The sequence below is a fragment of the Theobroma cacao genome, chromosome 6 (assembly GCF_053813885.1).
Source record: "Theobroma cacao isolate CCN51 chromosome 6, ASM5381388v1, whole genome shotgun sequence".
Lineage (NCBI taxonomy): Eukaryota > Viridiplantae > Streptophyta > Magnoliopsida > Malvales > Malvaceae > Theobroma > Theobroma cacao.
In genome coordinates, this window is record NC_142644.1 from 5,444,458 (window position 1) to 5,471,027 (window position 26,570).

A 26,570-nucleotide genomic window follows, 5' to 3' on the forward strand; every position below is an offset into this window, starting at 1 on the left:
TACCATTCTCCAATTTGTCAAATTTGATCTAAATTCTCTCAAAATCTCAAATTTTATCAGTGGGTGGAAAAATTACGATTTTACCCCTACACTTCAGAAATCACCGAAATTAAACTTTTTCACTGCCAAACCCTCAAATTATACTCCAATACTCAAATCATACTCCAATAAGTTAAATGGGGCCAAAAAAAATCTTTTCTCAAAATTCTCAATTTGTCCCCAAGTGGCAAATGACCATTTTACCCCTAGATAGTAAAAATTTCGGTTTGACTTCAAATTGATCATCGAACTCCGAATTACCATTTTCAGTAGTCCCTGAACTGTGAAACTCTTAATTTCACCTCAAAATTCCTATTTAAACTAGTTCGAAGCTTAATCGACTTAATGGTACCATTAGGGGCAATATCGTCTTTTAACGATTCCTCGAACTTCTTAAATATGCAAACATTCTATTGAGCATGTAAATGACATCGTAATTATTTTATAGAACAGGGTTTGACATTATATATCATATAAAAATATTAAATTCAATTTTTTAATTGATTTAGTCTAAAATTTTGAATATAAAAAATCAATCAAATAATGGATTAGACAAAAAATTTTAAACCTATGAACTAAATCAAACTTTTTGATCCAAATTATATTTAATTCAGTCAAATCATTGAATTCATTTGGTCCAATTTTACTTACTCCTACCTCTTAATATCAGACCTACTCAAGAACTTAAAATCATGATTTTCAATCCAAAACCCTCAAGGTTCACACAAAAACCAAGAACTTACATTATATGATCATCCTTTATCCCAATAGCTCCAAATCTTCATCTTAACTACCCTTTTGAATTCCTCAAATTAGTCCAAGAAGGAACGTTTCACCAAAAAACTGAGCAGATAATTTTTGAATACCAAATCGAAGTTTTTAGAAAATATGGTGGTCTTATTCTAAAACCTTATGACCTTCATCCAAAATACTCTTTCATCCATCCTTTTTACTACAAGTTTATGAAATTTCCTGAAGAATTAAAATGGATATTTTGGTACTTAACACATAATTATTACATTGGTATCCAGCTTCATATTATGGATTTCTTGGAATTCAAAGAAAAAGCAATAAATGAAGAAGTTGAGACATAGCGGAAAAATTTTACGGATATCCTCACATGGTTCTATCCACTTTCTCATTGGAAAGAATTAGCCATATTAGAAGTAAAGAAAAAAAAAGATGTGATTATTTTTATTCTTTACAAGCCTCAATATTTTGTGACACATGGAAGAACTACCTAGGTTGGTACCATTCCCTCAACATGGGCATATAAGTCATTTTCTTACAATATCAGAGAACTTGAAAAAGAATACAGGGAGTTTCAAAGACAATCTGCAAACATAATAAGATCATCCCTGATCACATCTAGCCCTTATTAGAAATATAAATATCATGAGACTACTTTCTCAAGACACTTGGATCTTATCATGATCATATTAAAAGCAACATTGAAAGAATACAATGACGAAATCCCAGATCATCGTGAATGATCTCAAAAGCTTTGGGATTATAAAAAAATTAATGAAGATAAAATTGCACAACTTTTTATAAAGCAACTTAAAGATAAGACTCTACAACTCTCTATAAAGTTATCTTGTGAAACTTACAAAAGACATTGTGATACATACCTCGAAGATCTTTTTCTTTGCATATATATATATATATATATCTGCAAAGAAATAAAACAACAGATGATAGTGAAAATTTAACCTTTTCCCTTATCTGAAAATAAATTATGACTAGAACCCTGACCATTATTTGTCAGTATGAGTGTAGTCTGTACTTATCTTTATCTTGTGCTCGTCTTTATCTTTTCCGTTCATTATGTAAAATATGAATGTTTATCTTTTCACTATAAACTCGTGTAAGTTTTGTTGTTTTCAATTCTTTTGTCTATAAAAGTAAAAGAACTCTTGTAACATGGGGCAAAACAACATAAGAAATTGGTTTTTTTTTTTCACCTCTCGATAAACCCTTTTTACTCGGACTGTTTCTCACCTCCAAATTTCCAAAATAATACTCCTTTTTCCCGTCCAGAAGAAAAAAGGAACACTTCGATTCTCGTCTGGATAGAAACTGATAAGCCCACCTGAGAATCGAGTGGCTCTCACCTCGTTTCTTGTCTCAATAAACCGATAACACCCATCATCATGGCTCCAAAGCCCACCACCAAACCCACCCATCATCATGGCTGCACTTTCTAGCTCCTCCTTCCTCTGCTCGAATTCTTCCAAAACCATATCTACAAGACTCACTCTTTTCACTTCCACACTCATCTTTACACCAAAGAAGTCCATCTCCATTGTCATGGCCGCAACTCCAACTACTACTGCTGCCAAGGTTGTGCCCTCGGTGATTGTTGGCGGTGGAAGAGTGGGAAAGGCATTGCAAGATATGGGAAAGGGGGATGATTTGCTGGTGAAGAGAGGTGAACCCGTGCCGCTTGATTTTGAAGGTCCCATTTTGGTTTGTACTAGGAATGATGATCTTGAGTCTGTGCTTGAGGCCACTCCTAAGTCTCGTTGGGACGGTACCACTACCTGATCATACCCTCTATTTGCCCCTTTTGGTTTAATTAAAAAAAACAAAACAAATGATCATTTTATGTGTTTTTGTTTAATTGTTGAGTTCCATGGATAATTATGAAAAAAGCCCATTTTTTTCTTTATAACAGTTTAATAATTCAATAAAGTTTGGAGCTGTTATGTGAATGTTTAAGAATGCTCTTTTCCTTGTTGGTGTTTCAATGAACTTTCCAGTGAATGTTTAATAAGTCAATGTCCGTTGGTGAGATTTAGATTTGTTAGTCATGCTTAGCATATCTTTGTTCTATCTTGTCATCAAGAATTTCTGTAGGATTCTCACTGCTTACTGTATTACTCAAACATAGAGCTTAACAGTGACTTCAATTTTGAACTGGTTTACAACTTGCTCTCGAAGTCACTGCCTGAAAACGGGGTTCTTACAGAATACCATTACATAGCTCAATTACATTTTTATTTGTACATGATTTGGATACTTAAATGATTTGATCATGATGCATTATTCTGCGGAAAATTTCTTTTATTATGTCCTTTGTCATTTTCAAATTACTTGAATATATAATGCAATGTTTACCCCTCTTATGGACTTCGTCTTTATTCACTGCAACTTTGTTGATTCAATTGCTTTCAAAAAATGATTTGATAATCCATTGGGTGTTGACAATCTAGCAGATTTGGTTTTTTTCCAGAATGGCATGCTGGAGCCATGGCTTCAAAGTAAAGGTCTTAATGATGCAGACCAAGTGCTGGCATATTTTGCTGTATCAAAACTTGGGGAACCTCCTGTTGATGGGAAGACTGACACAAATCCTGAAGGTCTAACAGCAGCATATGGGAAATGGGCATCTGCTATAGCTACTAGATTGCATGCTGGAGGCCTCTCTTGCAAGGTAAAAGAAACATTTTCATTGTTATCCTTCAAAAAGGTGCACCAATGGTTTATGAACTTTTGCTTGATGCACAAGTCTTTGCTCAAACTTCTCTTTGGTTGAATGCTATCGGTGAAATTCGGGTATTGAATCTGTTCAATTTTGTTATTAATGTTGTTTGACTACAATTGTTAACTTTCAGAGAAAAGATGGTTAAATCCCGACTTAGGACTTTGCTCCAAAGTTCAATCCAGGATTTGACACTCTGTTAGCTATTTTAAGTCTTTCTATGTTGCTAAGTATGACACATGACAGGAGCCATGTGACTATAATTGACATGAGTTACCTGACATATCTCACGTTGAATATTTGAAAATCATCATGTTTTCCCCCTTTACTTCCTCCTCAAGCTTGTCTGGACTTACCCCACTTTCACTTTAAACATCCATCTGTTTCTCTTTCTCCTCACTCTCCCCCGTGGCTCTGGCGTTCCCCCTCTCTTGCGCACCACATTTCTTCCTTTCTTTGTCCCTTGAACCCACAACTAACACTTTCTCTATCACGACCCAATCAATTTATCTCCTTTTTTCTATGTTTTAATTGAGATTCACAACCCTTTATCTCCTTGATTTTGGAGAAATGGTTGGAATCTAGGAAGCACGGACACAGACATGCAATACAGGTATGCCACCATACAAACAAGGCGACACGATAATTTCTAAAAAATTAGAACAAGGGTATGGCAGGACACGTCAATAAGAAAATATTAATAAATGTAAATATTGATACTTGTCATTCAAATATAATCAATTTCTTCACAAAGCTGTCTTGTCATTCACAATTCAATTAAATCAAAATGTACATTAAAAGTTACCAATACGAGTAAACTAGATATGCAACAAAAAAGCCATGGGCCCATGACCTTATTAGCATAGTAATATCATTTTTGGGGTTCAAAATCTTGATTTTAATGAGGGGTTGATATGAAATTTTGCTATGATTGTTGATTCCAGATTTGGGAAAGTATATTCAACAAAAGAAAAATTCCATCCCATGTCCAGCTGTGTCCCTTTCATGTCTGGGTGTGTCTTGGCCGTGTCCGATTTTTTTCTTTTGGTGGTGTATCGCCACACATCCAACATGTATCTCGCGTTGTCAGAGATGTGTCCATGTCAAACACTGATATGACACCAGCTGGTATGTATGGGTAAACAGCCTGTCCATGCTTCATAGGTTGGAATCAACTCATGCAAATTGAGAGATCGTTTTTAGTTTTTCTTATAATAGAAACACAAGAAAATTCAATCTTCTTCATTGAAGTCATCTGTGGGTGTTGGTGATTTAGTTTGTTTTTCTTTGTGCTTGTTGTGGCATCATTACATGGCTTTATGGGTTAGTTCATGTCTATTTTGTGTTTCAAATTTAAAGTTTTTGTGTAATTCTAGGTTAAGAGAAGTGCAGCAATAAAGCTACCCCAGTTATTAAGCTCTTTCTCCTTGGACAATGTTGGTTATAAGAATGATTTCTATGAAGAAATGGTTAGGTTTTCTCACAACAGAAACTTACAATTCATTGATCGACATAGTCACATTTCTAATTCTTGCATGAGGAAGAATTTAGTGAAGTTGCAGATGATGGGCGAATGTTGATATGATTGGGTTATTGTATATTGGCCCAATATTTAACAGTATGTTATATGATTAAAATTAGAATTGGTATCATACAAATCACAAACAAAATCAAACAGTATCAAACCTGCTACAATAATTAAATGTGTGGTGTTTTGGAGCTTGACTGGTGGTTGTTGACGAAAACAGTGCATGGGTTTGGGGTGGTTTATTTGAGCTCTATTAAAGCATTCTAGGAGAGAAAGTATGGGCAACCTCTAGGAAAAAGATAAAAGAGAGAACTGAGTTTGTGACATAAATATAGACAGAGGGAGGTTTTTTTGGTGCTGGTTGAAGAATGGGGTACAGGGCATGGTGACAGGAGGAGTTTGGTCATAAGGCGATAACTGACTTATTATAGGAGTTTGGGCCATTTGATAATCATTTATGTGAATATTTTCTCCTTGCTGGTGATTAAAAATTTTCATGATACCTCCAGTTCAGCATGTTAAATGCATCTTGGTAGATGGTGTTAATAATTTGTGGATTGAATTGGTTCAAAATTGTTAGTTTAGGGATCACACGGGTACACAAAAAGGTCTGAAATCTAAATTGCATACTGAGAGGAAGCCTTAAGGGACTAATAACCTTTCTCCTGTATTTTCATAGGTTACTTTATTTAACTAAATTATGTATCATGTTGTGTTACCAGGTCCTTGACAAAGAAGCATTTCAGAAGCAGATGTTGGAAAAGCTCATATGGATTTCAGCATTCATGCTTGTTGGAGCTCGTCATCCTGGGGCGACTGTAGGCGATGTAGAGAAGGAATACCGCTCTGAGGTGGAGCATTCTTGTCAACAGTACTATATGTGTGAAGCATTTTAGTTTGGTTACTTGCACATTATTCCAAATTGATTTCCTTAAGTAAGAATAAAATCAAATTAAAATAATATTATTTCTGTAGTTGCATTACCAGCGCATCTATGGCATGAGGTGAATAAGCCTAATAGGCAAATATTGTTAAACTAATTGTTTTTGTGATGCATCAGCTTTTAAAGGATGTTGTTGCCATTTATGTATCTGTCGATCACATGAACTGAAGTTTATGTTTTCAGGTGTCAAGCCTCATTGCAGAACTTGCATCTGCTGCTGCGGGGGAGAAAGGTATAACATTTGAAGGAGCTATGGAGGATAGGCTATGTGCTTATTCACGAGCAGTGGCCCACTTTCCAACAGCAGTTAAAGAGGTGAAATTGCAATTCACACTATGGAAAGTTTTGGGAAGACCATAATTTGCTATAATTGTTTCTTGCTAAGTTTGTTTTATTCACAGTTCAAATGGAGGAATGGATGGTTCTACTCAATCTCTGAGAAGGCAATTGTCGAGGGGAAACCAGATCCTTGTCCCCTGCATACAGCATGGCTCAAAGAGTTAAAAGTTGTGTAGGAGGAGAACATTTAGACTGGTAAATGTAGTAGTGAATCCAAATTCTTGCTTGTGCTTGTAACAGACTGACAATCAGAATTGAACTAGTTATGCTTGCCATGATACCTTTATATGCATGGTCAATAGAAAATTCAACCAAAGCCTTCTCCTGTATCTGACTCTCTTTCTTCATTTCTTAATGCAATGGAAGATTTCTTCATTGCTTTTTCTATTAAACGGATCCACTTGTCAATGGAGTGGATGCTACATTAGAAACATCTACACAGGATACCCAATAAATTGCCCATAAATATGGGGATTGGATAGAAAGGGTGGCAAAGCCCCAGAGCTGACTAAAACTTGTATTGAAAGAGAGTGTATTAGCAGATACTAACATGCTAATACAAAGGTGATCAAACAGTCATCCCTGTCCAATTTTTCATTGTGTCCTAGCATTCTTCAAATCTTGACTCTAATATTGCTAGAATGAACTCTGCTCTCGTTGCTCTTTCCCCATTGCATTCTAGGTGGAGTGTTCCTTTTTCAGGCTTTTCATTTAACAATTAAACTAATGCAGATTCCTGAGCTTCAAACGTTATATCTAAAACCATTAGGTCGACTGACAATCAGCTACTTAACCATTTCAGCTACGTTATGTTGCACCAAGTTCGTCAGACTAGTAGCATGTCCCTAAATTTTCTTTTGAACATCAGGCAAGTTCTTGGAAACGAAAGGATAGCATATGCTCATGAAAACTCAACGACCTATGTTTCTTAACCATACGCCATGAATAAGGTACAGTCTCTTGTTCCTGAGAACTAAATCCACAATCTGATTGGATTCATCAATCATTTTGAGAGGTTAACAGTGGTCCACTGGAGGCTACGGTTGGCTGGATAACCTAAATTAGATTGGTGCTCAGCAGGAGTGCATGTAAGTTTCCATGTCTAGGCTCAAATGCTCCATGACTCTTTCTCCCTGGAATCAATATTTGCTTCTCTGAATTGTATGAGAAAATGCAGGAAATTAGCTATGCTAAGGATGCAAGAAGAGCTCAATTTGTTCAATCTCTAATAAAGCCAACATATCATTCACACTGGTTTCCTGGATACTTGAACCAGGAACTTCATCAAACTTACAGCTTCATGAAACGTTCGAGAAATTACACTTCTGTAAAGGGATGATTCACCCAATCGTACAGCTGACATCAAATATACCTCAACAAATTGTATACATGAGGAATGATGCTACCGCTAAAAAGCATTATTTTATTATTGTAATTTCAAACATAAACGGCATGGCCCTTTGTGGTAGTAGTAAACTACACAATAGTAGTCTTTCATTCTAACAACATTTGGGCTGCTGGAAATGTAGGAGCAATATCCACAGGCACCTGAAAAATAAATGGAAGCAAAAGAATATAAGTAAAGAACTTGAAATAGGCCCTTTCATTTAATATTTCTATCATAATCATTTATTGGAAAACAGATTCTTATTCCTGCCAATAAAAAAAAAAGCACAAAATGACATCAACCTTCAAAACACATAAAAGCTAGAGAGACTTTGGCACCTAAGGCAAATGTTAATATATGAGGCATTATAAGCATAATGCTAGATAAGACGAGGTTAGAACACAACGGGCATCAATTTTACTGCAATATTTCACCTTTTACATAGCAATTAAAGATTTAGGTTATAAGGTGACCATCTACGTTTAACAGCCAAGCCCTTGAGGGTATGATGTGGGCAAGTAGATTCTTTAGTCACACTGCTTCCTGTTTATAAATCTATTCCATGAACAGGAGAAAGAGAGAGGATCATTTTAAGTATTACAGAATTAGGGTAACTACTACATTAGTTTTTGTAGTTTTTTTGTATTCTTTATTTTAACAATAGGACACTACCACATTGGTAGCATCTCAAGTTTTCTTGTTCACTTCATCTTCTCCCTTTCCGTTTTCCATCTCATACCAAATTAGGGTTATGGCGCTAGCACATAGGCCCGGTAACAATTTTTCTCCAGTACGTGTGCACGGAGAGTAAACATCTATCCCTCTTTCTCCCCAAAAACATGCTAACCAATAACTTTAATTTTTGCATTAAATTAGTAGCCATCCACTTGGAAGTATTTATGCATAAATGTATACTAGAATGTTGTAGGACATACTTGAATGCATTCCAGCTTTTGCAATGCAACTTTCAATGGCTGTGTCATCGTGCAATATTTCTCAAGAAGCAAACTTGCACCCTCTTTGTCACCCTTTGCCTGTATGGTAAGTATTGTCCTACTCAAGCTTTCAACCGCTTCTTCAACCTTTCCAAAGATAACAACATTTTTGGTGGAAGTGTTTTAGCTAAACAAATTTATTTAAGAGAAAATTTAAACATGCCATACCTTGTCAAAATTAACGGCAAATGTCTCATCAGGATGCAGAATAAAGGCTTCCTTTTCTAATAACCAGTTAAATTGCAATGCTTGTCCTTTTCTGAACATTATTCAGTAAATCTAGAATGGTCAATAACAATAATAAAAACATGCTGCCAATGGACAGAGAATAGTTTGCTTACCCATGAGCTTCCTCTAAGCCAAATCGTACTGAGCGAAAGCATCCCGCAAGGAAAGAAACATACATGGACTTAGTCAAACTATTCGGAAGTAAATGCTGCTCCAAAATGTCAACACAAAAAGAGAGAGAGACTACGGATAAGCCTTCATTTTCATTAGTTCCACATAATATCATTTGCCATAAAAGCACATAATGTTCTCATAGAAAGACAACTACTGCACAACTCTCTGACTTATTCTTCATACAGTATGGATTAACTCTGCAGTCATCCTTCAAATGTAAGGTTCAAGTTTAAAGGTTTACCTCCCTATGTTCATTATTGGGAGTTTGGGACTTAAGCTTGACTAAAACACCTGTCTCAAATTAATTATGAGTGGCATTATACTACTTAAAATTGGACCAGTAAGACCACTTCCAGCCTAAAGTCTTAGTACAAGTGCATGTACAAACAGATGAATTCAATGCATGTGAAGGATTATTCAGGAGTGCGATGTGCATGGTAAAGGGTTGCATTTGAACACCTGCGATCTGAAGAAACTCCTCTTTTATCCAACTCTTGACCCTTTAAGATTTTTCCCATTACAGGAATTACTCCAAAACTGAGGCATTTCTAAGAAAGAATTTTACAGTGTCAGATAAAGAAAATATGCTCAACAGCCAAGTTCACATGCGTCATCAACCTTCTTTACTTTCTGTGTTGCCAAATGCCAAGTGACCACTTTTTGGTTTCAACTAATTGCAGTCACCAGACTTAATGAACAGATTGAAAAGATCAGATGTGGATGAATTGACAAGCATTTTTGTTAAGTTCTGTTATTACAGAAATCACAAACATCCTGATGGGATATTGAAGCTGCCAATTGACAAAACGGTTTCAGAAAGTGATTGGACAAAGACATTGAATTTTCAAATTCTTGTCCCAATTACGCAAGGATAACACACACAAAAAAAGAACTATAACCGAATATCCAGGTGATGTGTATACATTCTTTCAACTTTGCCGGTCAAAATTTGTGGAGGGGGCAGGGTGGGGGATGGAAGGAGTGCTGTGCTTAGATTTGTGAGATTGCTGCAATTGAAACTTTGTGGGGCACAATGAAATTGAACCAAAGATTTTTTGTTAAAAAGAATATTTCTGGGCTGTGCATGCAACCCAGTTTGGTGTGTTTCAATGAAATATTTGACTCACAAATAAATATGTAAAATAAGTGTCACTCAAAGCAGCTATTTCACTAGCTAATACCAATAACCTTGTAGCTGGCTTTCATGAAACCTCAATCTAATCCTTAAATGACTACACAAATTTCTGAATTCCACAATTTATGGCTCCTAATCTTTATGATTAGGGCCCAATCTTGAGTCAACTTGAAAACCTTTCTTCTAGGAAGGGGGTTAGCAGCTGGGTAAAATATGAATTTTAAGTCACGTTGGTGGCAGTTGAAATTTATGAATTCTTTATTCTTGTAAAAGCAGAAAAACTTGTGAGGTTGAAAGAACTAGTAAATTGCAGCAAAGAACGAAAATCCTAATCCCAAAGATAAGGCACTTGGAGAAAAATTAATTGCCAACTGCATCAACTAACGTGCAAACTTGATAGTCAAATGCACTCCTATCATCAAAGAAAAAATATTAAAACATGATTTGGTCACCAACCTTCTTGATTAAAAATTTCAGTGCCCAAAGACCCACTATGTCAGCTTTTGCTTCTTCCAGAGCTGAGTGTAGATCTTGCAGCTCCTATTAGAAACAGTAGGAAAGAAGCCATTGCAAACCATAAATAATTAGAATACAGTAACATAAATGTTAATGAAAATAGTAACTTGTGGAAACTCCAACAAGAAAACTTCAAAAGAAAAAGGTTAATAGCCAGATTGATGCAGCACAAAGAGAGAGAACAAGAGTATTTTTGAATTCCATTTCCAATAATCAAGTTAAAAGTTTGGAAATCACAATTTAAATATGGATAGTAAGAATGCTTGTAACCCTAGTCTTGACTCTTGAACGAAAAAGAAAACCCATACTAGATGAGAAAGCCTATAATCCATTGGTAATGATCTTCCTCACAAATTCTCCAGACTCATGTATGTTGCAATTATATTACTTCCTTTTCTCTTTTCTCCCCCATTTCTAATAATATATAAACCTCTATTTACATAATACCTTCTGTTACATGCAGTTAAATGTTTCTCAGAGTCAATAGTATGAACAAAAAGAAGCTCAAGGTTTGTAGACATTATCGATGTTATAAAATATATAATCTTGCTTGACAGCAAAGCAAGCGTTTTCTAACCATTCCCAACCCAAAGGTACACAGGATACAAAGTATGCTCACATATATGGATGTACCGCCTACAATGAGCTGGATGGTTGATATTTTACTATAACTGGCCTCATATAATTAAAGAGCTCAAATTTTTTCCTTTCAGTACATGAATTTATGTTTGTAATAAAAATGCTAGAAAGACACATTCCAAAAACAGAAATAAAACATGAATAAAAAGAAAACATTATAACTAACCAATCTAACAGTAGACTTTCGGCCATCAGGAAGGATTATGGTATGAGGCCCAATTCCATGGCAGCACTCATGGCAGATTGTGTGAGTGAAGAAAGACTCAAAATCTACAAGTTCATGTTGTTCCTTTGTAATACATGCATCAGCTATGGGCTGAAGAATCTGTTCGAACCTGGTTAGGATGAAAATAATCATATAATCATTAAGAATTATGGAAATGTAAGCAACAGAGCAATTAAAAAATGATCATATAACTTGAAGGAAAAAATTGTACTTTGCTTCTGAAACATTCTTAAGGATAACCATTGCTGTTCCTCGATCTTTTACTATACGTTCATCATTTGGTAAATTAAAAGCAATAGTCTGAGGACCCTTCACATCCTGTTGTAAAATACAAATATGTTAACCTTATATTGGTCTGAGATAAATGATTGCATATATAAGAAAGGATGCTCTAGAGGAAAATTAAACTAATGAAAACAAAGAAATACAAACAAGGGTTTTTTTCAAACAATAAATTCCATATTATGGATAGACAACCAAAATCAACTTGTTGATTTTCTATTAAAAAACACTATAGTAACTCTGCAGCCAGGACCACGCAGCAGCACCAGTAGGCAACATGAGTTTTTTCTTCTACTTGTTTTGCACCAGAACTTTGTCCAAAAAGGTAAAATTTCAGAGATGATTTCTTTGTTGTGCTGCATTCTTTCCAATCTCATTCCTTGCATCCATTTTTGAGTCACTAAACTAGTTAATGCGCCCACATAATACATACTTGCATACATACATACATACACACACACACACACACACACACACATGATGTATTACATTTGATACTTCATTTACTCTTTTTCTACTTGTCTAAGCAATCATTATGTCAACGGCTGATAAAATCTACAAAGGGAAATTTCAAGATTAAAGGTTTGGGGAAAGAGGAGGATCTAAACCATGAATTAATTATGTGTAGCAATATAACTTCGAACAAACTATTCATACAGCATGCAGTCCCTAAAATCTTAGCTACAAAATGCATGCATACAACATTCATGCGTCTGCGATGTATATTAATGCTGACAAAATCATATGATTATCATGAAAAGTTTTTCTCAATGTTCCCTACAACTTACCCCTGCATTATAAATAAGCTGAACAACACGAATTGGAGCAGCAATGATATCCTTTGATTTGTATGCATCATCCATAGGAAGGTTTTGTTCCAAAACCTAAACATAGGATATTTTGTCAGAAACAAATAAGTGACCAGAAGAAATTTGCTAGAACTTTGGCTATGAATAACTTTACCTACCTGCAAATTATCACCAAACAATTTAAGTTGAGCAGTTGCTTTTTTGTCCCGAACTCCAATAAATGCTTCAAATGTAGCCTAAGCAAACAGTGCCTTTAATGAGCTATACATCCCATCAAAGGAAACTCATAATTGCAACACAATTACACCAGGTTACAAATTTAATTTTCAACCTTTATTTATACAAGGACATGGACATAAGCATGCATAAGTGCAAGCGCATATGGGAGCACTCAAACTCTAGTAAGCCATGACTTGCCACAATGACTCAAATAAATATATCTAAATAAAAAACAGAAAAGGATGGACAATTAAAGAGAAGAAGGTTTCATTAACACCCTCTTATGCTGGATAAAAATGATTGGAGTGGAGGAAGAAAATGTGTTTAATATGAAAAACATTACCTTGAACCCAAACAATGCATCTTCATATGTTTCATATGGACCAATGGTGACATCCAGCTCAGAATCCTAAACCAGGAAAATGGAACAGGGAGAGAAAGAAGTGCCAGTGAGTTCATTAGAATATGAATTGAAATGAATGTCAAATTAAGTATTGACATCAAAACAAGATATCACTGATATTTTGAAATTAAAAAAAAAAGATATAATTGAATTTAAAGCAGAGAAAAAAAAGTAGTACCAACACCAGAGAATTGGTGGCTCTAAGAAAACTTTCACCTTGTTTAGGGAGTGATTCAAAAGTTTAAAATTGAGCTAACTTGGCGACGTTGTCATCCTCCTACATGCTAACTCTGATATCTAATGAAGGAGGGGGGGGGGGTGGTGGGGGATTTGATCCCACTCTTAGATCAACATAGTAAAATTCTCCCCTCATCAAGTTAAGTACTTCTCAAGCACATTGCTTCCAGAGGTAGCCATTCATTTGGATCTAATTTTATGGGTATCTTTTTAAAATTATACCATACTAAATATGTATTGTAACAATTCATTGATGTAAAAGATGAAAAAGTAACATAACCTAAGAAGAAAGAAAAGGATAAAAATTTAGAAATTACTAACCAATTCCATCCAAGCTATATCTGAGTCATAATAGTCATTTGAAAGGAATGCATCTGCCTTGCTATGGAGCAACCTCTTCAAACTAAATAGACCAAGAACAACTGAAGTGATATTAGCAGGTGGCATAAGCTTTCAAATTCAGTCACATTAGAAGGAAAAAATTCAGCCACAACCATACCTAGGTGATCTGACCAAATCCCCAGCTTTATGCAACAGTTCAGAAGCTCTTGTCAGGAAAGAATGATACTCTTGGGAGTAAGGAATGATATAAAGATCATGACTAGACCCTGCTGAATCATTTGTTCCATCAAATATATTATTGTAAAGAAAAGAGTCCCAATTTACTTGACTGTGCCTTTTAATAACACTGAAAAAGCTTATTGCATCTTGTTGCTGATCCGCTTTTAGACTTCCTTTCCATAATTTAAATTCCTACGACACAAATGAAACTTGTCAATCTCAGTCCATATGTAAGTAATAAAAAAACGATGCTTACTCTGGCAGCTTAGTTGCATAGTCACTTATATAATCATAAACTATTCTTCTTTGCAGCACATAATGAATTCCCTGTACTACCATTTTGTCCATGTCTGGAGGGTAGAAGTTTGCACCAGGAGGTTTTAGCATCGGAAATGCAGCTTTGTACTCTAGACCCTTCCACCCAGTAATTGGCTTTGTGGCTTCAGGAAGCAGCTTTATTGCTGAATCTGCAGTTGTTAAAAATGCCTCATTTTCATCAAGGCAGGACCTGTTGATAAATAATGTTTTATCATTAATAGAGAGATATTCCCTACAAAAAAACTACGCACCATATAGAAAGACTTACCATGGACTCTTATTAATTAAATAATACATCCATTTCAGGCGGTCCAATTGTGAGACATCAGCGTGCTCCTTTAACCATTCTCTTAGAACTGGATTGCTGTACCAAACCTGATTATTTGAGGTGGAAGAGAATAAAGGTAAATATCAGCATATGGTGCCATGCTATCAAAATTAAGCATTTACTTAAATTGCAAAATTTAGCACCATACCATCTAATACTTTTCATTCCAAATAAACTAAAGATTTAAGCGCTTCAGGATGATAGAGAGATGTAAAATTAGATGAAAACATTCACAACAACATAATTTTTCTGTGCAATATTCCAGACATGGAAACAATTATGTCATTCAGAGCACAAGGTTCCATCAACAAATCGAGTTAGTGACCGGCTGAAATCCTATACTGAAAATGAATACTTCTAATTTCATTGTAAATATGTATCAAAACGCTTTTTTTGCATGCAACAAGATAATGACCTTTTAGCTAATAAAGTCTGTGCAATTAGTGAAAGAAACAAAGTTTCTATTTTTGCACTCTGGACATTTAAGTTGTAATCCTTGGCAGTTACTTTCTGGTGTAAGATCGACTTATGCCTTCTTCTTCCTTATATTATGCCCATATACCTAATACTTTCTTGTAATATCATCTCACATTGAATTGCTCTTGGAAAGACCACATATGCATTCCATTTCATAAGTTTAAAACTAATTTTCCCCAGGAGAAGAAACAAGGTAATGAGGCACTAGAAGCATCTGAGAGAAATCACTCAAAACCACCTATATTATAACACTGAACTAGCAAAGAATTTTTGTGTTCTGTCTCCCTGTTTTGCAACTAGTGCGTTGGTAATAAAACAAGCCATCTATGTGGCTTTCAATATAAAGTTTTTAATCAATTAAAAGTTCTATTGTCTTTTGGAGAGTTCTTGTGAATATTATGCACTAGACTAGCTATTTTGTGGCATGATTCTACACATTATGCCTCCTGTTCAAATCAAAAGAAACCAACAATTATATGCTCACTGCTGGCATATATGATATTGATTTAGGAAAAATAACCAAGAATAAAAATACTCAATAATAGTCTGAACAATCTTAATTGCATAAACTCAAAATCGGAGGTTTTCTCAATTCCAAATCTCAATGTCAAAATGTCAATAATCCAAAACTAACCTCCAAACATAATAATAATAACAAAAATAAATGTATACACACACACACACACACACACACATAGATGGATAAGCTTCATAAAACAAGTTTTAAGCCCATGGAAAAATAAAGCACGCCTAAACCATCAGATATGCTAGCAGATCAGAGCACAAGTTTTTGTGCATCTGTGTACTTGTGTGTGTGACTTTTTGTCTACTTGTATGCATAAATACAACCTGAAGATAAAAGATCTCATCCATAATCTTTGCAGCCTTAATAAGTAATACCAAGGCCTCCTTGTCAGCATCCGTAAGTCCTGTCAACTGCAATGAGGGAATAGATTTAGTAAATATTCCAATACATACTTAGAAAAGGCCTTACTCTAATATTGATCTTTTATAAACTTAAAAAGTGAGAGAAGAGCTGACAGTTGTGCATGAATCTTATATATTGTGATCCATTGAATGTGTAATGCAAGCAGAACAAAGAATCATAACACTAATCCTTCCCTACATCACCTATAACTCCATGCTTCTATATATCTTCGGAGGATACCTGACAGACCACAAAAAGAAATAACCCAAAAAAAAAAATCAACCAAATATGCCTGTTTCTAATGTCATCCACCTGAGAATGAGCAAAGTGATGAAGGTAAAACCAAAAGTATCCATAAATTCCCTCAAAGTGCAATCAGAATTTTTTAAAGTACAATTGAAGGTGATTTGATGGTTCAGTCATACTTTAGTTATCTTCCATAGAATACCCATTAAAAGTTGTCCATCTCACTTTTACAAGCTCTACATAGTCAAGATCCTATCCACTATCCAGCATCTCTCATCATACAATAAATTCTTTTGCATTCCATTTGAAATTTGCGCAGTTCACACCAGGGCCATCCAGCAGTAAGTAGAAAGAAAACATTCAAGCACATGCATACAGAACTTTCCCACTGCCATCTTTTTTATCTCATGCATATCCTATTTTTGTACCATGAGTTACCTCCAGTAGATTGACAAAGATTCCACATCCTACTCAATGTATATATAACATAAAAACTTAAATCTAAGGATGCTTCATTAATAATAAATTAGATGTCCATTTATGCACATGCACGCAGACACATACTAGTCACATCACACCATGTCTAAATGCAGATTGACTACATAAAAGCTTGAGGGTAAGATATTAAAGATAGATCAGAAGTCATAACCAAGACAGCAGAGTAACTAATATTGAAATTGAAGAAAGTTGACAACCTCTGCAGTCAGAGAAACAGAAGCATATCGCTGAAGTTGCTTTTGTAGTGCTAAACTGCGTGCCTCAGTGTTCTCTTTGTACCTTTGGCAAGTATATGTGAAATGTTAACAACAACATGAATAGATAACAGTTAGATGAATTTGACGACTATTTTGTTGGATTTCATGGCCATAGCTACTCATAGCCTACCTTCTTCTAATTATATCAAAAAGCAGACCATACTGTTTATTTACGTCATAAGGCACATATTCAGCATCTTCTTGAGCTAGCCGACTCCTATATTCCTCATAAGAAAGATATTTTACTTCAGACACTTCAGTATCCTGTCATCAAACAAAAGCAAATAAGAGACATTCAGATTTTCAGACAGTTTTGTAGAAGTAGGGTTCTTACCTGTTATTAATAAGAAATTATAATAAGATGAATTTGAGGCTTGAACATGTTTTGCAAGTCAAAGCATGATATTCATATATGATTGTGAAACAAGGGTATAGTGAATTAATGATTAAGCACCGGGTACCACTTACACCTTTAAGATTCTAAGATTAAAACCAACTCATGGTGGACAATGATGGTAAGGATGGAAGTTTTGAAGAAAGAGATCTCAGGCTATCGGATAAAAACCTGTGAGCTATAGTGATTTAATTTAAAATAGGACTACTGAAGCATATCTGAGCATGCCTATTAGGTTCTACAACTAACCGTAAAAGAATGGTATTTTCTAACCAATGCATGTGATCAAACATTTACGGACATTTAGAATTCTCATTCATCTCAGTGCAAGATGTTTTCCCAGTATTGCAATTTTATTGCCATAAAACCTTTATTTCTAAATTATGTACTTTCCTGATTGTTTTAACTGCCTATTTAACTTCAAAAATGCATGGGAAAGGAGATTTTGAAAAGTTAAATTTTACTCATGCTTTGGCAGTCCATAGTATTCTGGAAGATTTTGAAAAAAATAAAAAGGAGAAATTTGTTCAACTAAGTTCCTCTAACTCATCACCTGGCATCTTTCTTTCAGTGCTCACTAAGATCCACGAGGAAGTTTCCGATCAAATAACAGAAGTTACAAAACAAAACAGCATTGAAACACAAACAAGAGTTGGAATTTCATCATCAGGCCATGTAGTCGGCTTAAGATCCGGAGTTGAATTCCATATGGACATTCATTACAAGCAATGTTTAAACTTGAGATGATAAAGCATACCTACACCACATATTCCACTTATACACAACTTTATCTTTCCTGGAGAAAATTTTGGAATAGCAAGAAAATGAATCCATGCTTCATCCAAAACAATAGAAAGCAAAACCAGTAAAATGTTGAATGATAATTCTAACTGTTATTGTTCATCTCAATTTTTTTCTTAAAGGCTAGAGAAAGTACTTTGATACAGAAAAAGAAAACAGAATTTTGTTATATACATATGAAATAACATTGAATGAGTAGAAATTTTCAACTGAAAATAATGATTAACTTCCTTACCTGAAGTGTAAAGGCCTCTAGAGGAATTGGATCTAGAGTTGTTACTAGGTATACATCACTGTATTCATTATTGATGAATTTTCCATCATTTATGACACTGCAACCAAATGTAAATGGCAGTATTAAGTCAAATGAAGTTGCAAACATCACAAAACCACTTAAGCGTCCCAAAACATTGAAATTCATCAAACAAAAATTCCATGAAAATAAACACAGCATGAAATGAAAAACGCAAAAATGGTGAAAATGGTTCATTGAAAGTGATGCAGGACCAAAGTAAAATCTTAAGGTCCAGTTGGTCTTCAATATTGCATCACCTTGGTGCAGCATACCTTAGAAAAAATATAGATCAAAATGCTGTTCTCTAAGAAAAAGAAAGTCAATCCATCTATGAACTTTATTGAAAATTAAAACCATATGTTTCCCAATAAATATACTCAAGTATTTGTTGTCTATTGAAAATATGGAACCCTGATGGACCAAAAATAGGCTTGAATATAATAAGCTGCATTAGCACCAGAGAAATTACTGCACTGCTGCTAAAAGTCTAGCAAAGCATAAATGGGATGAAAGTGTGATTTCTTCGCATTAATCATTGGGAAAAAGTAAAAGATGACAAAAACAAAACCAAAGAAACTGTGGTCAAGACCACCAACAAAGAACCATAGTCATCCATTCATTAGAGCAGTTATATTATAAGGAGAAAAGTAAAATTCATCCAACAGAGAGAATTTTATCAACTAACCACTCTTCAAGAAAAATGAAGATCAACTCAAATGCATCCTTTGGGAGGACCACCCCCAGTTCTTCATGAAGCTCCCTCCTGAATCCATAAGATATTTAGCAAGCAGCGTACTTTAACACCAGGAACAACCAAATATGGATAAATATGTGGAGAGTTATATTTTCAACAAGTAAGAAGTGATGGGGAAGATGGAAAACTGGGCTAAGCTAGGAAAAAATCCATAGAAGCTGATCTCCAAAGAGTCTCTTGTGTTGATAGTTACTAACAAAGGAACGGACAATAAGATCATCTTCCAGATAGCTATTGCTAGAAGAATAAGGAAACTAACAGGTATCATGTCGAACAATGTTAATAAAAAAAAAAAAAACTATCATTTTATTCTTATTAAGCAATAATCTGTTAGGCTATAGTAGGAAATCTGGTCAAATTCAAAACTTGCCAGCATCATGAGCCATGTCCTCAAGATTTCAAGGTCAAAGTGCATTCCTCGTATTTATAACCATGAGATATACAAGGTTTAAAGTAGCAGGGGAGTCTGTCATAACAATTCAAAGGAAACTCATTATAATCCCAAAGCAAAGGGCTCCTCGGCTCATGATTAAAGGATTCAAACATTGGATACAGGCCTGAGAATATACATATGGGGTGAATGAATGATGGAAATTACTAAGATAGAGTGCAATTGAAGCTGAAAATTGGGCAGCTATATTTCTGAAACCACTCACTTTTCAAATATTGGTCGTAATAGGAACTATGGACAGTCAATCTTAACTCACAACTTTGAAGCTGTCACCATTTCCTGCAATGGTTGCTTCAAGCCGCTAAGTGACTGAAAACATCAATACGCTTTGTTTTGCAAAATATAGCTTATAGAGATATTTTTCAAGTTCTCCATGTTTTGCGTAATACAAGAAACTTAGTCAAAGGGATATATTTGCTTGTTCGAACAAAAAACAAGGTCTGGTTTTTAGGGAAAAAAGGTGACTTTCTGTTCTGAAAGACAGTAAGTCATTTCTGGGGGAAATCAAATTACTATTACCAGGAGTTGACTGCACCGTTTCTTAGCTACTATCCACTGATCATCCCATTATTCTCAAGTCTCAACATCTTTAGCCACCGGGAAACATTGTTGACAGTGTAACTACTCACTGAATTCAGATCTAAAAAGTAATAATGACAATCTTGGCTAACAACTACCAGAAATTACCTCTCACAGTTGTCAGTTATCTAGTATAATTGAAAATTATCACTTGTGATACTACCATCTTTAAAATTGTTAAAATATGTCAATTTTCTATTACATTCCAAGAAGTTGAAAATATTGAAAAAAGAAAACTTTACAACAAGAATAACAGAAAAAATTCCCTTCGAAATATATTTATATATTTTCTGAAAACTTGAAGTTAGTATATTTAACATGTTTACTTGCCCCCATTTTAGAAGAGGATCATTGTTCCCTAATACCTTGCATAAGAATCTTCCTCCTTACAAGATTATCGCACATAAGTATGCAAGAAAGACAGCCCTTAAAAATAAGGGGCGGGGGGTGGGGGGGCAACTTTACACTGCTATTAAAACACCGTTATCAAACTATGTGTCACTACAATAGATAGAGTGTATGCCAAAAAGTGATTATAACATAGCTGTAAACAAATTAAACATTGTTGATACAATTTAAAAATTAAAAATTAGGACTTTTACTTCTGATTTTATGGTTGAAGAAAGTCCCTTCTGAGGAAAATGAACAGATTGTATTTTTCTTGTATCTTCAGTGACCTTAGTGTTGACGAAAGAAAATATTCTCGAAAATGCTAACATTTGATTATATATCAAGTGGACTCAAAATATTAGGAGAACCAAACATTTTGAAAAGAAGGACAAGAAAAAAAGAAGTCAGATGTCTTCACTGGTTCCCAACAAAAGGGTTGGTTAGCCACTCCGGAAACCACCAGGTTTAGCATCAGTTAGGAGACTGTCTCAATAAGATATTTAAAACAAAAAATATTAACCATGCCAACCAAGAATATACAACAAAAGAAAATTAGCAACGATAAACAAGAAGATGAGGACAATATCTTTGCATAGCACAGAGAAGAAAGATTATAAACAGTTCTTCATAAGCATACAAGCTCCTTAAATAAAAACAGCAAGAAGAGCTTGTGGACTAGGATTCACATACTGCGCTGTTATTAGTGATGAATCACCCGCAGATATATGGCCAGCACTTGAGATATCCCACAACCCTGGCCACGAGTCCTTGCAGTGTGCACGTTTTTGGAGAAGCAATTCTTGAGTACTCTCAGCAAAGATCCATACGTGGACAGCTCGATGGTAATCCCCATCTCGGTGAACATCTCCCCTGCAAGAGCACCACAATGATTTACATATTCAGAAACTAACAGTATAGAGAATAATTGGCTGATAGAACTGGAATAACCGGTCAGGTCATTTGTATTGAAAGATCAATAATTCAACCAAATAAGAAAAATGATAATCCAGAGATGAAGATTCCTTTAAGATTATAGTAGAGTGAGGAAGCAGGGGGGGACGTGCCTGGGCTTGGAAACGCCGGTTTTTTCACCGGATTTTGTAAGAACATCGAGATACTCTTGTTGTTGCAAGGGAGGCTCTGCCATTTTTCTTTCTTTCTTTCCTCAAAGCTAACAACGATAATGATCTTTGAAGAGTTTAGTAAATGGTTTGTCTGTCAGATTCTAACTCCTTTTTTACTTTTCTTTATTCTTTGTTTTTGAATCGGATGCCTGTCTTGCTTTCGCAGCGGTCACTATGTTAAATGCTTTGAATACTCTATTTATTTATTTAATTTAAGTTCATTTTATTTTTTTTATTTTTCTCTTCATTCTTCGTAAAAGAAATATCAAAAGAGTCATAATTTTGACAATGCCACAAAAATCCTATTATTTATAAAATATTAGAATCTTGATTAAAATTTAAGACTATTATTTGAATTCAAATCCTAATATTCTAGACATTATCTAAATAAACAAACCCATTACATTCTTGACTTTACAAGAGTAAATTTATTTATTTATTCATGAGTACTTGATTAATTGACCCAAACCTCAACTCGAACAAAAAAGAAATTTATTTCACATCTAAAAATGCAATTTATCAATAACCTATAACTATATGTATATAAGGACCATCTTTCAATTTATGTTCAATTCATGTAATTAGTTGACACTTGGCCTAGTCAATTGAATGACAATTTTGTATGGCATATTTCAATTTCACTAGAGTTGTTAGGAGTGTTAGCTCAATGAATAAGTAACAAGAACATCCAACAAGGGAATGAATTAGATTTTAAAAATGTTGGAGAATGAAGCATGAACTGCTATAGTCAATTATGGAGAAGCTCTATTTGACTGGAGTTGTATTTTTTTTTTAACAATACCTTTTCAAAAACTATTTAAATAAATATATAGTGGACTATAAAGACTTACTATTTGATCTTGTCCACATGAGCTATAATTATTAATTTTAGAAATATTTTGAGAAGAATATTTTCTTATTTTCTTTTTACTTTACTTGTACACTAAAGAGGCCTGAGTTAGAATACTTCTTTATTTACTATTTTCTTTACTTGCACATCAAGTAGGTTTAGGTTAGTTGGTTATTATAATTACTTTTACTTGCACACCAAGTAGGTTTAGGTTTAGTTAGCTATTATAAATAGTTCCTTATGTAATTCTTTATTTTTTGTCAAGCAGTTTAGTTCTTTGCTTAGATCTTCAATATTTTCTACATGGTATCAGAGCAATTTTAATCCGAAAAGAACTCTTTAACACAAATCTCGTATTCTGAAGCTTATACTCAAAAAATCACCATCAAATTTTTTTCTTCTATCCATCTGAAACTACATGGCAAAAACCAATTCTATTGTTCTAATTGAACCAAGCAATTCCATGGTTCCAGCCGCACCAGACAACCTAACACCAGCAATTATTGTCCACCAAGACAATTTTGTGTTTCCTACCAGTATTACACTAGATGAGACAAATTTTTTATTATGATTTCAACTCATGGAGATGCGTATTGGCGCTCACAACAAAGCTGGATATCTCACCAGAGAAGCAAAAAAGCGTGTACCCGGAGATCCTATTCTTGGAACATGGATTACTAAAGATCACAAATTGAAAAGCTGGCTTATTGACTCAATGAGTCCATCATTAATGTAACAATTTATTCATTTCTCACAACCAAGGAGATGTAGGAAACTATATCGAAAACCTTCCATGATGGATGGGACGAGACTTGTATTTTTGAATTGAATTAGAGATCTTTTTCTACTAAAAAAAGTGGCCGACCATTATCAACATACTATAATGAACTTGTGGCTATTTTTTAGGAAATTGATCACAAGACTATCTCGTAGGAAGGTATAGTCCAACTGCATTCCGCGATGGCTAAGCTTCAAGTCCATATTTTTCTAAGTGGACTTGATTTTGAATTTGTTCAGGTCTGTGGAGAAATCTTACTAAAAGATCTAAAACTTGATTTGAAAAGCACATATGCATATGTTAAGAGAGAATATCAACAAAGACAAATAATGGGAGGCTTTCGCCCGAATCTTGAGAGCACGACTATGCTAGCCAATCGAACTCGACAAGGATTATCGTCTAGCTCCTCGAAGTATCAAAGTAATCAATCAACCAAAAAATCTAACATTCTGGTATGTACTCATTGTGGTGAAACAAGTCATTTGAAACAACGATGTTATGAAATCATTGACTATCCTGAGTAGTGGGACTTCATAAAGAAACTAAGAAAGAAGATTGCAAGGAAAGCCATGGTGACATCCACGGAAGAAAACCAATCAAAGCTTACGAAAAATGTTACAAACAAATCGCAACCTACGGCAAACGTTGCCCACTCAAGTATAGGTGGTAAGGCATCAGTATTCTTTGCAACTTCTAAGAATAATACATGGATTATTGATACAAGGGTATCTGACCATATGACTAAGGACTTTAGTTAGTTATAATTAGTCCTCTCTTATTCTCAATCTGTTATCTCCACAGCTAATGATAGTACATGTTCTGGTATTGGATAAGGATCTGTCATATTATCCAATACTCTTACATTAGATACAGTTCTTGTTGTTCCATCCCTTGAATGTAATCTTTTATCTGTTAGCCAAATTACCTCTACTCTTGATTGCATTGTAACTTTTTGGCCCTCATTTGGCCTTTTTCAAGGTATTCTGACTTTGAAGATTCTTGGTCATGGTGTTAGGCAAGGCAAACTCTATTATTTGAAGTTAACAAAAAGTGATAGATCGAAATTCAACAAGGTGAATTGAACTAGTAGTAAAGAAAAAGCTCGAGCAACTATACGGTTATGGCACTAAAGATTAAGCCATTTTTCTTTTACTTATCTTAAGAAGTTACAACTACATCTATTTTCAAGTCTGAATGATTTGGATTTTCATTGTGACATTTGTGAACTAGGTAAGAGCCATCGTATTTCTTATCCACTAAGTTTGAATAAAAGTTCAAAACCTTTTGTAGTTATTCACTCTAATGTTTAGGGTCTAGTAAAAATTCCTTCTGTTTCTAAAGCTCATTACTTTGTTGCATTTATTGATGAATGTACTAGAATGACTTGGGTACCTCTGCTTCAAATAAAAGTGATGTATGCATAGCATTTCAGAAATTTTATACTATGGTGGGCACTCAATACTAGAAGCAAATTCATGCTCTACAACGGACAATGGTACTAAGTATGATGGATCTCTTGATGAATTTTTGAGCCTTCATGGGATTCGTCATCAAACTTTTTATACTTATAATCCACAGCAAAATGGATTGACTGAGAGGAAGAATAGATAAATATTAGAAATGGTTCGTGCCTCTCTTTGGCATAAACATGCCTCAGTTTTATTAGGGAGAAGTTGTAAAATCCATTACCTACCTTATTAACCGAATACCTTATTGAGTGATAAACTTTCAAGCCCTTCAACAAAAAATGCGATCTTTACTTTTAGTTCCCCACCTCCCTAATCTTGAACCATGAGTTTTTAGTTAACTGTATATGTTCACATTCCCAAAAACTTGCGAAATTAACTTGATCCATGTGCAAAACGATGTGTCTTTGTTGGCTATTTTGATTTTCAGAAAAGGTATAGGTGTTATGACCCTCAAACCCGTCAATTACATAAAACCTGGATGTTTCTTTTTGTGAATTAGAGCTTTATTATTTAAGAGGAGTCTTTGGACTTTTTTTCAGGGGAAGAGCTCCAGTGAAGAGAATGTGTTACCACAAGGTGGTGTAAGAGAGGAGTTTATGGAATTAGAGGAAGTGAATGGACGTTTTGGGAAAAGTGTTTAACAATGTTATGATAAAATTCCTAAAATTGAGAGTGAGTTAGTTCTTCCTGCAAATGAATTAGGTACTTTTGTCATAGAATCCTCAAAATTACCCGTGCCTACGCCTACACCATTAATTGAAGAATTAACCTATAACGTTCTCCCTAAAGTAATCCCAAATGCCATATCTGAAGTAATCTCGAATCCCATATTTGATGAGTCCCATGAAATTTCGAATCTCATATCTAATGAGTCCCATGAAACACATGTTCCTATAGAAAGGATAGTTCCTAAATATCCACAAAGATCGAATAAGGGAGTCCCAAAGAAACAATATGAACTTGATCCTAAAGCCGAGGTCCAATATCCAATTAGCAACTATGTGTCCTCCCATAGATTGTCTGAATCGTATGCACTCACTATTAATCAATTATCCATTGTATCTATTCCTAGTAGTGTGCATGATGCATTAAAAGATCCAACATGAATCAAAGAGATGAACGAGAAAATGGAGGTGTTACAAAAGAATTTTATTTGAGAACTGGTTTCTTTACTCGAAGGAAAGAAGACAATTGAATATAGATGGGTATTTATGGTGGAACTCAAAGTAGATGGTAGCATTAACAGATATAAAACAAGGTTAGTTGCAAAAGGGGTATACGCAGAGGTATGGGATAGATTATCAAGAGACTTTTGCACTAGTAGCCAAGATTAATATAATTCGCATTCTCTTATCTATAGCAGCAAATCGAGATTGGCCTCTACAATAATTTGATGTTAAAAATGCTTTTCTCAATGGAGACTCAGAGGAAGAGGTCTACATGGAGTTACCACTAAGAATTAAACACAGTTCTTTATGTAGAAGGAAAA

At 34.7% G+C, this 26,570-nt stretch overlaps 2 protein-coding genes and 1 pseudogene across 3 annotated transcripts; 2 read left to right on the top strand and 1 right to left on the bottom strand.

Annotated features, from left to right (window-relative positions):
• The first annotated feature begins 2,044 nt into the window (after nt 1–2,044).
• LOC18595499 (nuclear protein) lies at nt 2,045–6,725 on the top strand. 2 transcript variants are annotated; one of them, XM_007023473.3, is made up of 5 exons: nt 2,045–2,572; nt 3,258–3,475; nt 5,774–5,902; nt 6,178–6,309; nt 6,396–6,725. In XM_007023473.3, the coding sequence occupies exons 1-5, from the start codon at nt 2,230–2,232 to the stop codon at nt 6,507–6,509; spliced, it is 936 nt and encodes a 311-aa protein (XP_007023535.3). In that variant the 5' UTR covers nt 2,045–2,229; the 3' UTR covers nt 6,510–6,725. The 2 variants fall into 2 exon arrangements, with proteins under 2 accessions (XP_007023535.3, XP_017978892.2); XM_018123403.2 differs by having other exon boundaries at nt 2,373–2,572; nt 3,275–3,475.
• An 805-nt stretch (nt 6,726–7,530) lies between these two features.
• NUDT3 (nudix hydrolase homolog 3) lies at nt 7,531–22,151 on the bottom strand. The gene is made up of 21 exons (XM_007023475.3): nt 21,925–22,151; nt 21,551–21,730; nt 19,372–19,449; nt 18,627–18,723; nt 17,327–17,460; nt 17,137–17,218; nt 16,117–16,203; nt 14,731–14,837; nt 14,481–14,652; nt 14,083–14,336; nt 13,905–13,986; nt 13,287–13,352; nt 12,883–12,960; nt 12,704–12,799; nt 11,845–11,951; nt 11,574–11,742; nt 10,709–10,792; nt 9,057–9,151; nt 8,884–8,974; nt 8,656–8,802; nt 7,531–7,881 (listed from the first exon to the last, which is right to left on the bottom strand). Exons 1-21 carry the CDS (start codon nt 22,005–22,007, stop codon nt 7,828–7,830), a joined length of 2,343 nt encoding a protein of 780 aa, XP_007023537.3. The 5' UTR covers nt 22,008–22,151; the 3' UTR covers nt 7,531–7,827.
• A 1,101-nt stretch (nt 22,152–23,252) lies between these two features.
• On the top strand, nt 23,253–25,722 carry LOC148762009 (uncharacterized; annotated as a pseudogene).
• Nucleotides 25,723–26,570: the final 848 nt, after the last annotated feature.